The sequence below is a fragment of the Lepidothrix coronata genome, unplaced genomic scaffold (assembly GCF_001604755.1).
Source record: "Lepidothrix coronata isolate B3197 unplaced genomic scaffold, Lepidothrix_coronata-1.0 Scaffold305, whole genome shotgun sequence".
NCBI lineage: Eukaryota > Metazoa > Chordata > Aves > Passeriformes > Pipridae > Lepidothrix > Lepidothrix coronata.
Genome location: NW_016690485.1, coordinates 125,101 through 137,741, shown reverse-complemented (window position 1 = coordinate 137,741; position 12,641 = coordinate 125,101). Strand labels below are relative to the sequence as shown.

The following is a 12,641-nucleotide window of genomic DNA, read 5'->3' as shown; positions in this document are numbered from 1 at the left end:
CCCCAGCTCCCTCAGCCCCTCCTGCTGCTCCAGCCCCTTCCCCAGCTCTGTTCCCTTTCCTGGACATGCTCCAGCCCCTCAGTGTCTCCCTTCCATGAGGTTCCAGAACTGGACACAGCTCTGGAGGTCCCTCAGCAGTGCCAGCACAGGGGGACAGTCCCTGCCCTGGGGCTGTGCCCACACTGGGGCTGGCACAGCCCAGGAGCCATTGGCCACCTGGGCACACCTGGGCTCATGTCCAGCCTCTGTCACCAGCACCCTCAAGGCCTTTTCCAGCTTTCCAGTCCCTCTGTCCCAACCTGGAGCATTCCAGGGGGTTGTGGTGACCCAAGGGCAGGAGCCAGCCCTGGGTCTTGTTTACCCTCACCCTGTTGGCCTCAGCCCATCAATCCAGTCTGTCCAGATCCTCCTGCAGAGCCTTCCTGCCCTCTGGCAGATCCCCATCCCACCCCACTCGGTGTTGCCATTGAACTCACTGAGGGTGCCCTTGATCCCCTCGTTCAGGTCACCGATGAAGATGCTCAGCAGGACCAGCTCCACACTGAGCCTTGGGGAACCCCAGCAGTATCCACCCCACTGGATGTCTCCCCATTCCCACCCCTCCCTGTATCCAGCCATCAGCCAGGAGCTGTCCCAGCCTGGGGCTGCAGGAGCTCCAGGAGAGCCAGAGGAGATGGCTTTGCTGAGCTCCAGGCAGACACACCCACACCCATCTCACATCCACCGGATCACCTGGGCACAGCAGATCAGGTGGGTCAGGCAGGACCTGTGTTTCCCAACCCCAGCTGGATCCGATCCCTGGTTGTCCTGTCGGTGCCGGGGGATCCCCCCAGGGTGATCTGTTCAGGGCCTTCCCAGCATCCAGGGCAGGGACAGCCTGGACTTCCCTGGATCCTCCTCCTGGCCCTGCTCGGGGAGGGGGTCACTGGGCACCTCTAGGGCCTGGGACCCCCCGGGGGGCAGGGGCTGTGAGGAATGATGGGGAGGGTCCAGGCGAGCGCTGTTGCTGTCTGGGTTCCCCCTGGGGGGCTGGGCCTGAGGGGAGTGGTGGGAGCAGCTCCAGGACCCCCCCACAGCCCCCATGGTGGCCCCGGGAGTCCATCAGCCCCAGGGACCTGTGGGGTCTGAGTGGCTCAGCAGGTCACTGACCCAGTCCCTGCTCCCAGTACAGACCAGTCTGACCCAGTATGAACCAGCATGACCCAGTCTCCACTCCACTATAGCCCAGTTTGGCACAGTACAGATGAGTATGTTCCAGTACAAATACAGATCCGTCCAACCCAGTCCCCGCCCCCAATATAGATCAGTCCAACCCAGTCCCTGCTACCAGTATGGACCACTCTGACCAATACAGACCAGTCCGTCCCTGTCCCCATTCCCAGTTGAGACCAGCCCATCCTGTCCCCACTTCCAGTATGGACCAGCCCATCCTGTCCCCACTCCCAGTCTGTCCCAGCCCGTCCCTGTCCCTGCAGAAGGGTCAGTGCTGGCAGAATGCCCAGGCTGGGCAGCGCCCGTGGTGCCACCGAGCTCCAGGCACTGTCCCTGTCCCTGCTCGGCCTGGCACTGCCGGGGGGGCCCAAGGACATGGGCAGCAGTGCCATGGGCAGGGTGTGTGCGGGGCAGGCAGGGCTGTGGGGAGCAGGGGCCAGGGTACTTCCAGAATACTTTATTTTGTACATACAGTTTGTCAGCGTGCGGCGGCCGCCCCTCAGGCCCCGGAGCCCCCAGGAGCCGTGGGGCAGCAGTGCCGTGGGGCGGCAGTGCCGTGGGGAGGCAGGCACGTGCCATCACCCCACGGGGCTTGGGGCTGGGGAGGGGGGGCGGGGGGCAGCCCCTGTAGGGCCCCAGGACTGACTGCCCCCCAGCCTCCCCCAGCCCTGCCCATGGCTCCCCCTGCCCCACACCCCCCCCCGCACCTTGGGGACCCCCATCAGCCAGGGCACTGGGGCTCCAGGAGGAGGGGTCAGATCGTGACCCCCAGGCAGCCCCCGCCCCGTGGGACCCGTCCTCGTCCCCCAGGCCCGGCCGCCCCCCAGGATAAAGTGCACATGAAGCCGGGGCGGCGCGTGGGGGCAGCGAGGCCGGGGGCAGCCGTCCCTCGGGGCACTGTGGGCCCGCCCTGCCGTGGCATCCCCGCGGTCCGGCCGTCACTGCAGGTACCGATAGGCCTTGAAGCAGTGGTTGCCCGAGTCAGCCACAACCACGTGGCCATCGGAGGTGAGCGCCAGCCCCTGCGGTCCGTACAGCGGGTCGGCCGCCGTGTTGATGTAGGACAGGAACGAGCCTGCGCTGTCAAACACCTGTGGGGGGACACGGCTGTCCCTGACGGCCCCACGGCCCAGGACTCCCAGCCCTGATGGTCCCAGACAGCCCCATGGCCCAGGGACCCCCCACCCCGATGGCCCCTGACGGCCCCACGGCCCAGGGACTCCCAGCCCTGATGGTCCCAGACAGCCCCACGGCCCAGGGGCCCCCAGTCCCTATGGCTCCCAACAGGCCCATGGCCCAGGGACACCCAGTCCCTATGGCCCCTGGACCTGCACGGGATCTGCAGGACCCACTCCCTGTGGGGAGGACGTGATCAAGTCCCCCCAGGTCCGTCCCAGTTGACACAAGATCCTTCCCAGTTGCTCCCAGTTAACCCTAAACCCCTCCCCAGTTCATCCCATTTGCTCCCAGATGACCCCAGACTCCTCCCCAGGCCATCCCAGTTGCTTCCAGTTGGCCCAAAACTCATCCCAGTTCCTCCCTAGACCCCCCCCATAGACTCTTACCAGTTGACCCGAGACCCATCCCAGTTGCTTTCAGTTGACCCCAGTTGGCTCCACAGTCTTCCCACTTGACCCAGTTGCTCCCAGTTGACTATAGCACCCCCTCAGACTGTTCCTAGTTGACTCCAGACCCTTCCCCGTTGTTCCCAGTTAATACCACTTGCCTCTCAGTGACCTCCAGGTGCCCCATAGCACCTTCCCAGTGCCTCCCAGGGCATCCCATCAAGAACACCTGGGGTTAGGGGGTCAGGGATTGGATGGAGAGGGGTTGGGGAGGGGCTGGTTCTGGGCCCCCTGGGGCTGCAGTGGGTGTGTGTGCAGGTCCAGTTGTGTGTGCAGGTCCAGCTGTGCAGGTCCAGGTGTGTGTTCAGGTACAGGTGTGTGTGCAGGTGCAGCTATGCAGGTACAGATGTGCGTGCAAGTGCAGCTGTGCAGGTACAGGTGGGTGCACAGGTACAGGTGTGTGTGCAGGTACAGGTACAGGTGTGTGCGGGTACAGGTGTTTGTGTGGGTACAGGTATTTGTGCAGGTCCAGGTGTGCAGTACAGGTGTGTGTGCAGGTACAGGTGTGCAGTACAGGTGTGTGTGCAGGTGCAGCTGTGCAGATGCAGCTGTGCAGGTGCAGTACCTGGATGCGGCTGTTGCCCCAGTCGGCCACGATGATGTTGCCGTTGCTGTCCACAGCCACCCCCGTGGGCGCGTTGAACTGCCCGTTGCCCTCCCCGTGCGACCCAAACTTGAACAGGAACTCGCCCTCTGCGTTGTACACCTGAGGGTGTGCAGGGGGGACACACCAGGGGGTCACAGGCCGTCATCACAGCCCCCCCAGGCCCCACGGCACCGGGGGGACCCCAGCACCGGCTCACCTTCACCGAGTGGTTGTGGAAGTCAGTCACCACGATCTCGTTCTTGTTGTTGACAGCCACAAAGTGGGGCCCTGGGGGAGACATGGGGTGGTCATCCCTGGGACTGGGGGGGCTTAGCCTTGGGGGGAATGGTGGGGCTCAGCTCTGGCCCCATGGCAGGACCAAGATGGACCCAAAGCCCTGACCCATGGACAGAGCCCAGAACCCAGGGCCACCAGCACGGAGCCACTGTCAGAACCTGAGCCCAGAGCCACAGCCCAGAACTGAATCCAGAACCCAGAGCCAGAACCTGGAAGAAGATCCCCAGCCCAGAGCCCCAAACCTGGCCCTGAAGCCAGAACCAGACCCTGAACGCCGGTCCGGCCCCAGAACTCAAACCAGAGCTCAGAACAAACCCCAAGCCCAGAGCCTGGATCCAGAGCCCCAGCTTGGAACCAGGTGGACCCAGAGCCTGGACCCAGCCCCCAGCCCACCACTGGGGCCCCGGTGCCACCAGCCACCCTGGTGACACCAGACACATGGTCCTGCCCGCCCCGGTCCCTGGGGAGCCCAAGGCCCCACAGCTGGGGACCCGGGGGGTACCTGCAAACTGGCGCTCGGCAGTGCCGCGGGAGCCGAAACGCGCCACCAGCTTCCCATTGGGCTGGAAGATGAAGACACAACAGGCCTTGTTGTCCACCACGATGATGTGCCCATTGCGGTCTACGGCGACACCCTTGGGGCCCATCAGCCGCCCTGCACCCAGCTTCGTCTGGGGGAGGCAGGGGGTCAGACCGGGGGGTGCCATGGACACCCAGCCCCACAGACCCCCCCACAGACACCCCCTGCTTTCTTTTTCCTCACCTTGAACTTGCCCTCAGGTGAGAACACGCTGACCCAGCGGTTGTCGTAGTCGGCCACGATGATGTCGCCATTGGTGTCCACAGAGACCCCCGTGGGGCGCTGGAGCTGCCCCGGGGAGCGCCCCCGCACCCCGAAACGCAGCCGGAACTGCCCCTCATTACTGAACACCTGGGGGGGCAGCAGGGCCGGGGGGGTCAGGGGAAGCACCCCCACACCCCAAAACGCAGCCAGAACTGCCCCTCATTACTGAACACCTGGGGGGGCAGCAGGGTCAGGGGTGTCCCGGGGGAGTCAGTGGGTGTCCTGGGGGAGTTTGTGGGTCTGGGGGGGCCTGTACCTGCACACATTGATTATTGCTAATGGGGCCAGTGGGGTCATGGGGATCTAGGGGTACCCAGGAGGGTCTTGGGGGGGTCAGTGGGGGTCCCAGGGGTCTATATCTGCATGCACTGGTTGCTGCTGCTGGGGTCAGTGGGGCAGGAGGGATTCAGCAGGGATCAGTACAGTGTCAGTGGGGGTCCCGAGGAAGTCTGGGAGTCCCAGGGGGTCCGTACCTGCACGCACTGGTTGTTGCTGTCAGCCACAACGATGCGGCCGGCACTGGACGTGGAGATCCCCTGCAGGTTTGTGAACTCGCCCTTCTCCCGGCCGCGGCTGCCTGCGGGCACCGGTCAGGGAGGCACGGGGGGCCCCAGGAAACCACTCACCACCCCAGTGAACCCCTTCCACCTCTGGGGCACTCCACCACACCAGGGACTCCCCCACAACTCCAGGGAGCCTTAGGGAGCCCTGGGGAGTCCCTGCTGCTGTGGGTAGCCCTACCACCCTGGGGAGCCCCCATTACCCTGGGGAGCCCCCATTACCCTGGGGAGCCCCAAGAAGGGTCTGCTGCTGTGGGGAGCCCTGAGGAGCCCCCCACCACCCTGAGGAGCCCCCACCACCCTGGCGAGCACCAAGGTCCCCCCGTGCCACCCGCTCACCGACACGGAAGATGAGCTCATCCTCGATGGGGTTCTCCTTGCGCTTGGCGCTGCCGTACATGCTGGCGGGGCGGCGCAGGGCCTTCTGCCGCACGTGCCCCCCGCCCGGGGACTTGACGCGGCGCTTGGCCTCCTCAGGGGATGGGGGCACGTCGCCGGGACGCAGGGCACGGGCGCGGAAGGGGGAGCCGCGCACGGGCTGCCCGTACAGCAGGATGGACAGCACGAAGTCGCCCTCGGCGCGCGGCGTGTACACCAGCTCGTAGGTGCCGTTGCGGTTGTCCTGCACCTCAGCCTCGGCCGCGGCGCCGTCGGGGCCCGTCACGGCGAAGCGCAGGCGGGCGCCGCCGCTGCGCACCAGCGCCCCGTCCTTGTCCTTGGTGGTGACGCTGAGCGAGCAGGGCTGCCCCACCACGGCCTGGCGCAGCCCCTCGCCCGTGGCCACCGTGGTGTGCGCCGTGGCGCTGGTGGTCAGCAGCGCGCCCAGGTTCTGGATGGAGCGGCGCAGCCCCTCGGGCTCAGCGCGGAACTCGAGCTGCGCGTTCTCGTGCGGGTGCTCAGGGAAGGGCCGTGCCGCCAGCTCCCGCAGCCGCTCGCCCATCTGCTTCTGCACCAGCAGCACCTCTGTGGCCGAGCCGTGGTGCAGCGCCTGCTCCGTGAACGCGCAGCTGCTCAGGATGCTCTCCTGGCCCTGCCGCAGCACCTCCAGCTGCGCCTCCAGCACCTGGGGGGAACAGCACCTGTGACACCAGGTGGGACCCACACCCAGCACCCACACCTGCATCGCTGTCTGCACCCCAGCCCTGGCCCCACCACAGCACCTCCAGTTGTGCCTCCAGTGCCTCTGGGCATGGCACATCTCTGTGGCACTGGGGCAGGACCCCCACACCCAATACCCCCAACCAACGCCCCACCTGCATCCCCCACCGGCACCTGCACCCGCACCACAGCCATGCCCACAACCCCAGCCCTGGTGCTGCACTGGGACCCCAACTGCCACACTGGGGGTGCCACTGGCACTGGGGCACGGCTGGGGCATGCACACCCTCCCAGGAAGGGCTGGCAAAGGGTGCAGGGGCACAGAAGGGCACACGAGGAAAGGTGTGTTACCTGCTGCTTGGCAGCACAGGTGGCCTCCAGGTCGCGCAGCAGCACCTCCCGCCGCTGCCGCAGAGCCGCCTCCAGCTCCTCGAAGCTGCTCCCGATCTCGGCCTCAGCCTCGGCCCGGCGCTGCCCCAGCTGCCGGCTGATCTCGGCCACCAGCCCCACGGCCGCTGCCAGCTGCGGGAGCCTGGAGGGACAAGGGGAGCCCCTGAATGCCTCCAGACCTCCAACTCCCTCTTCCAGCACCCCCAGCTCCACAGTGCTGCCCCAGCTGATCTCGGCCACCAGCCTTACTGCCGCTGCCAGCTCTGGGAGCCTGGGGGAATATGGGGACCCCCTGAACCCCCAAAGCCCCCCACAGCTGTAGGAGCCTGCAGGACTAGGACAGCAGGGGGACCCCAGATCCCCCTGGACCAGCCCCAGTCCTTCCAGCCCTCCTTCTCCCTGTACCATGTGTGAGTGACACCAAGCTGGTACTGCAGCCCGCGGGAGCAGGGCCGTGGTGACCCCCAGGCACCCCCCAGGCCCCCATACCTGGCCCGCACGGCATCGAGCTGGTGCTGCAGGGCCGCCTTGTGCTGCTCCAGCACATCCCGCAGCGGCACCGTGTGGTGGTCCCGGTGCTCCCGCCGCTCCCCCTCCGTGCACTCCCGGCACATGGCTGTCTCACAGGTCTCGCAGTAGAACTCCATCACCTGCCACACCTGTGCTCGTCAGCTGCCCCCCACCCCAGCCCACGGCGCCCTGCGGGACCCCCCCCTTCCTGAGCCCACACAGCTCCCACAGTGCCCCCCAAGACTCCCTGGACCGCTGTAGCCACCCCCCCCGGCCCACTGTGGACTCCCTCTCCAAGGCCTGCAGCCCCTCAGACCTCCTTGGCCCCCCCAGATCTCCACAGCCCCTCCTGTTACCCACAGGCCCCCCAGCGCTCCCCAGATCCCACACCCTCTGAGCCCCTCCAGCTCCTGCAGCCCCCCGGCCTCCCCTGCTCCCCCACCTCCCCTGAGCCCATACAGCCCATTGCAGCCCCCCGAGCCCCTCCAGCCCCCGAGCCCCCCAGCCCCCACCTTTCCCTCGTGGTTGGGGCAGCAAAGGGGCTGCCCGGTGGCGGCGCCCAGGGGGGGCAGGGGCGCAGGGGGGGCCCCGTGGGGGTCGGGGTCCCGCTGCAGCACCTCCATCAGGTTGGTGATGAAGAAGTTGTTGGGCAGTGCCGGGACCCCCCGCTCAGGCAGGATCGAGGTCTGGCGGCACACAGGACACGACAGGGACAGGCTCTGGGCCGGGATGTAGTTCTGCAGGCACCTGGGGTCACAGGGGCCATGGGGGTCACAGGGGTCAGGGGTCACAGAGAGCACAATAGGGCCAGGCTCTGGGCAGGGATGTAGTTCTGCAGGAGCCCCGGGTCACAAGGGGTCACAGGGGTCAGGTCAGGGGTAACCCAGGGCTGGACAGGGACAGGCTCTGGGCTGGGACACAGAGAGGGCAGGGACAGGAACTGGGCTGGTAGGGGAACATGGGGGAAAATGGGGTGACAGAAGATGGGACGGATGGAGGGACAGTGAGATGGGGATGGAGGGTCGGGATCCGCTGGGGATGGGGGTGGGGGCAGAACGAGGGAACAGAGGAACAGATGAATAGACGGGGGACAGAGAGATGGATGGTGGAGATGGATGGGGGACAGAAAGGTGGACAGGGAGCGTGGGACACGGGCAGAGCCATGGGGTTGGGGGTGGGCAGAGAACTGGCTGGACAGACAGACGGGGGGTCAGGCTGTGGGACAGGGGCACAGGGACAGGTCTGGGGGCAGGCAGTGGCAGGGGGACAGACAGATGGACAAGAAGGCTGCACATCGGGGGCAGGGACAGAGGGACAGTGGGGCAGCAGGATGGACAGATGGACAGGGGTTCAGAGCGCAGGCAGAAAGCAGGGGGACAGACGGACAGAGGGGCTGTGCCGTGGCACATTGGGGTGCAGGAATGGGGGAATGAGACACAGACTGAGGGGACCGATGGACAAGAGAGGAGCCTGCACCGTGTCACACTGGGGTGCAGGAGCAGGGCAAGGGGGACAGACGGACTGACAGACGGCAGGGCTGCACGGTGTCACACTGGGGTGTCAGTGGGACAGACGGACAAACAGACAGGAGGGCCGTGTGGTGTCACACTGAGGGGGAGCAGTGGCAGGGGGTGGCAGCCGGCCAGACAAATGGACAAACGGACAGGATGGACACAGGGCAGGGGTGCCAGCACCCTCGGGGGGAATGGACAGATGGACAGGAAGTGGATGGGGAGACTGAGGCAGGGCCGGGGGGCTCTGGGGGCACAGAGAGAGGAGGCTGTCAGCACCAAGACCCCCCCACTGCGGGGACCCCAGCCACAGCCCCCCATATACCCCACACTTGGGGGGCTCAGGGGCTGGGCACAGCAGTGGGGTCCCAGCCCCGCCGTGGGCCATGGAGTGCAGGGGGGTCTCAGCCCCCACCCCTGAGGGCACGGGGGGGCTCGGCCCCATGTCTCACTGGGGGGGTAGGGGGCCCACGGAGCCCTAGCTCTCCCACAGGTGGGGGGTGCTGGGGGGGGTGTCACACTGCAGGTTTGGGGGGTGCAAGGGGGGACACTGGGGTGCAACTGTCGGGGGGGACAGTGAGGGGAGCCAAGCTGGGGGACACAGGGGGGGTGCAGCAAGGCAGAAGAGGGCTGGGGGCACTGGGGGGGCAGGGGGGATTGGATGCTGGGGGGCCAGGGGGCTGCAGCAAGAATGCAGCACAGCCAGGGGGATGAGGGGCTGCAAGGGGGTGCAGTCAGGACATTGGGGGTGCATTGGGGGGTGCAGTCAGGACACAGTGGAGATGTGGTGGAGGTGGATGCTGGGGAGGTGCAACAGGGCAGAGGGTGTGCATGGGGGATACAGGGGGCTCAGAGACATGGTGGGGATGGAGGGGGGGTACTGGGGCACAGGGGGGATATCGGGAGCAGTGAGGGGCTGCAGTGAGGGGTCCCACCTCTCACAGAAGGTGTGCAGGCAGGGATAGGGCTCAGGGGGGTTGAGGGGGGCTCAGGGGGTCCCACCTCTCGCAGAAGGTGTGCAGGCAGGGCAGCACCTTGGGGTTGCGGTAGCGGTCGAGGCAGATGCTGCAGACCAGGAACTGCTGGTCGATCTGCCGCACCACCGGGCTGGCGGGCTCGCGGCGGGCCATGGCGGCTCCTCAGCCTGGGGGGCACGGCACAGTGAGGGGGGTGCCCCACAGCACCCCATGGAGCTCCACGGCACCCCACAGCCACGACCCATAGCCCCCACCCATCCCACAGGCTCATGGTGGGCCAAGGCAGACCCTCAGGCTAGGGAGGGGAGGATGTAAACGGGTGAGGGGCATCCCGTGGCACCCCACAACCCCCCACTCAACCCACAGTGCCCCACAGCCCCTTGCCCACCCCACGCCCTCACAGAGAGCCACGGTGGACCCTCACTCTGCGGCAGCAGGGTCATTGGGGTGTGGGCACCCTGGGGTATGCACAGCCCTGACCCACAGCACCCACAGTTCCCGATCCCACAGACACATCGAGGGGCACATGGGGGGGCTCCCCCTGCCCACCAATGTACCCACGACCCCCAGGTACCCAGAGCCAGCCCCACCCCTGCCCCCCAGCCCCACACGGCCCCGTGCCCCACAGCACTCACCTCCCACAGACCCACCGACCCCACTGTGCCCTATGGCACCCACCCCGTGCCCCGTGGGGCACCCACTCCACAGCACCCACAACCCCCACCCCCGACCCCACTGCCCTCCCTCCTGTGCCCCGCAGCTCCCACCCTACCCCCTGCTCCAAGGAGCACCCACCGCCCCCGCCACCCCCCACCGCCCCCCACCCCATCGCCCCCCTCCCCTCGCCCCGGCCCCGCTCACGGCGCTGCGGCGGCTCCGCGCTCCAGGCCCCGGCCCCGCCCCGGCCGCCATTGTGCGGCACCGCCCCCCCGCCACACCAGGACCCCGAGGGGGGTTTGGGGGGGTCCCACACCCCGCATTTCCCCATGGGGGTCTGCCCCCTTCATCCCCGCTCACCCACCCCTAAACCCCCCTTACCCACCCCACGATTGCCCCCCTCGCCCCCCCGATCCCCCACCGCTCACCCCGTGCCCACCGCCCCCCACCCGGGCCCCCCGACCCCACTCACCCCCCCCGTAGCCCCCTCCTCGCTCCAGCCCACGCCGCGGGACCCCACGGCGCATCCTCGGCCCCGGCCCGGGATGCGACAGGGAGGCGGCCGGGCCGGGCGGCACCAAGGGCGCCGGGAGGGGGGGATTAGACTTGTCACCCCTTCCCCCTTCAACGAGACACCCCCCGCCCGCGGATTGCCGACTCAGGGGCAGAAATGAGTCCCTCTGCGACGCGTTGCCGCCCCCGAGTGGGGGATCCGCGGGGGGGTCCCGTGAGAAAGTCCGTAAAGCGACCCCTCAACCCCCCCCGACGCGAGTGGTCTCGCCCGGGCTGTGGCTCTGCAGTGGGGGGGGACTTCGCGCATCCCGGGGTACCCGGCTGTTGCCACGGCAACAGCATCCCGCCCCCGAATTTGGGGGGTCCACCTCCCCAAATTGCGGGGGGATAGGATGGAGGAGGGAGGGGTGCGGGTACACACTGGGGGGTGGAGGTTTGGGGGGGGCTCACCAAGTGCGGAGAGATGGGTGGTATAAATAGGGGGGGAATAAAGGGAGGGAAAAGGGGGTCTAAAGGGAGGGCCGGGGGGGACACAGGGGGGTAAAAAGAGGGGTAAAGAAAGAGTTATGAAAGGGAGAGGGTATAAACAGGGTACCGGGGGCATGGGGCGTATAATCGAGGCACAAGGAAGGTACAAAGAGTGCCGTAAAGGGCAGGGGTTAGGAGTAATACCAGAGCCCAGTAGCCGTCCACACAGCCCCTCAGTCTGGGGGGATCCCACACCTGCCTGCTGCCACAGGTCCCCCTCCACCTCCTCCACGTGGGACTCCCCACTCATCACTCCCCCCCATCTCAGGTGGGCCCCCTCTGCCCTGCAGGGCAGGGTCCCCCCCTCAGCTCAGGACACGGGGAGCCCCTCACCGTGGCATCAGCCCCGCATGCTGCAGCCTCCAAGGGAATTCCAGCAGGTTCCTGGATGGCTTCTTTTGGAGGGAGGGGGGAGGAGCAGCTGGCAGCCCACCATAGCTGGGGGGTCCTGGCAGAGCTGGAGTTCAGGGGATGCAGAGGGGGTGACCCCATCTCTGGCCAGCTGACCACCAGAGTGAAGCGTGGGGGGACGGTAGACACAGGGACAGGAGGGTCCTGACCCAGCCCAGGGGGGTACAGGGACCCCCAACCCTGTGGGGTCTCAATGGGGAGAAGTGGCTCCAGGACAGACCCAGAGCTCTGTCATGAACCATCCTCCCAGTAAATCTGTCCCCATCCACGTGTGGCCCCCGTGTGGCCCCCAACCCCACACCTCATCCTCAGTGTCTGGAAGGTTCCTCAGCCAGGTCAGACCTGGTTGTGCAGCCGTTACAGTCCCCCAGGAGCAAGGAGGGTCATGGGGGTGCACAGAACATGGGATCCCTCCGGGCCCCCAGCTGGGCACCTCCGGCAGCAGCAGAAAGCGCTGGGGATCAGGGGTCCCAGGGGCTGCAGCCGGGATACCTGTGGCACAGGGCAGGGTTCAAGGGAGCCCCCCTCCACCAAGGACCTCCCCCAGCCCACCACCCTCACCTCCAGCAGCTCCTTGCCCCCACAGGGACCCCGACCCTTCCCCAGTGTCCCACATGGTCTGGCAGATGGGCCTGGGGGGACACAGCAGGTGCTGGGGACTCCCCACCCAGGTACAGAGGGACACTGAGCCCCTGGGGGTGACACCCCTGTCCCTGCAGGGGGCACACACCCACCCAACCCTTGCAGCTCAGTGAGATCAGGGACCCCCCACATCCATGTCTGGGGAGCAGTGGGTACCCCCATTCACCCCCCCCTGCCGGGACCCCAAAGAGGTGAGGAGCAGAGACCCTCAACACTCCCCCTGCCGGGACCTCCGGGGGTGGGTTCCACACCCACCCCTTCCCCCATGGAGAGGGTTTCA

At 67.1% G+C, this 12,641-nt stretch overlaps 1 protein-coding gene across 2 annotated transcripts; it reads right to left on the bottom strand.

Annotated features, from left to right (window-relative positions):
• Window positions 1–1,933: 1,933 nt before the first annotated feature.
• On the bottom strand, window positions 1,934–10,811 carry TRIM3 (tripartite motif containing 3). 2 transcript variants are annotated; one of them, XM_017837435.1, is made up of 12 exons: window positions 10,740–10,811; window positions 9,636–9,777; window positions 7,635–7,869; window positions 7,102–7,262; window positions 6,574–6,754; window positions 5,464–6,187; window positions 5,038–5,141; window positions 4,484–4,651; window positions 4,223–4,391; window positions 3,641–3,711; window positions 3,403–3,543; window positions 1,934–2,303 (listed from the first exon to the last, which is right to left on the bottom strand). In XM_017837435.1, the coding sequence occupies exons 2-12, from the start codon at window positions 9,761–9,763 to the stop codon at window positions 2,151–2,153; spliced, it is 2,235 nt and encodes a 744-aa protein (XP_017692924.1). In that variant the 5' UTR covers window positions 9,764–9,777; window positions 10,740–10,811; the 3' UTR covers window positions 1,934–2,150. The 2 variants fall into 2 exon arrangements, with proteins under 2 accessions (XP_017692924.1, XP_017692925.1); XM_017837436.1 differs by lacking the exon at window positions 10,740–10,811 and adding an exon at window positions 10,472–10,499.
• Window positions 10,812–12,641: the final 1,830 nt, after the last annotated feature.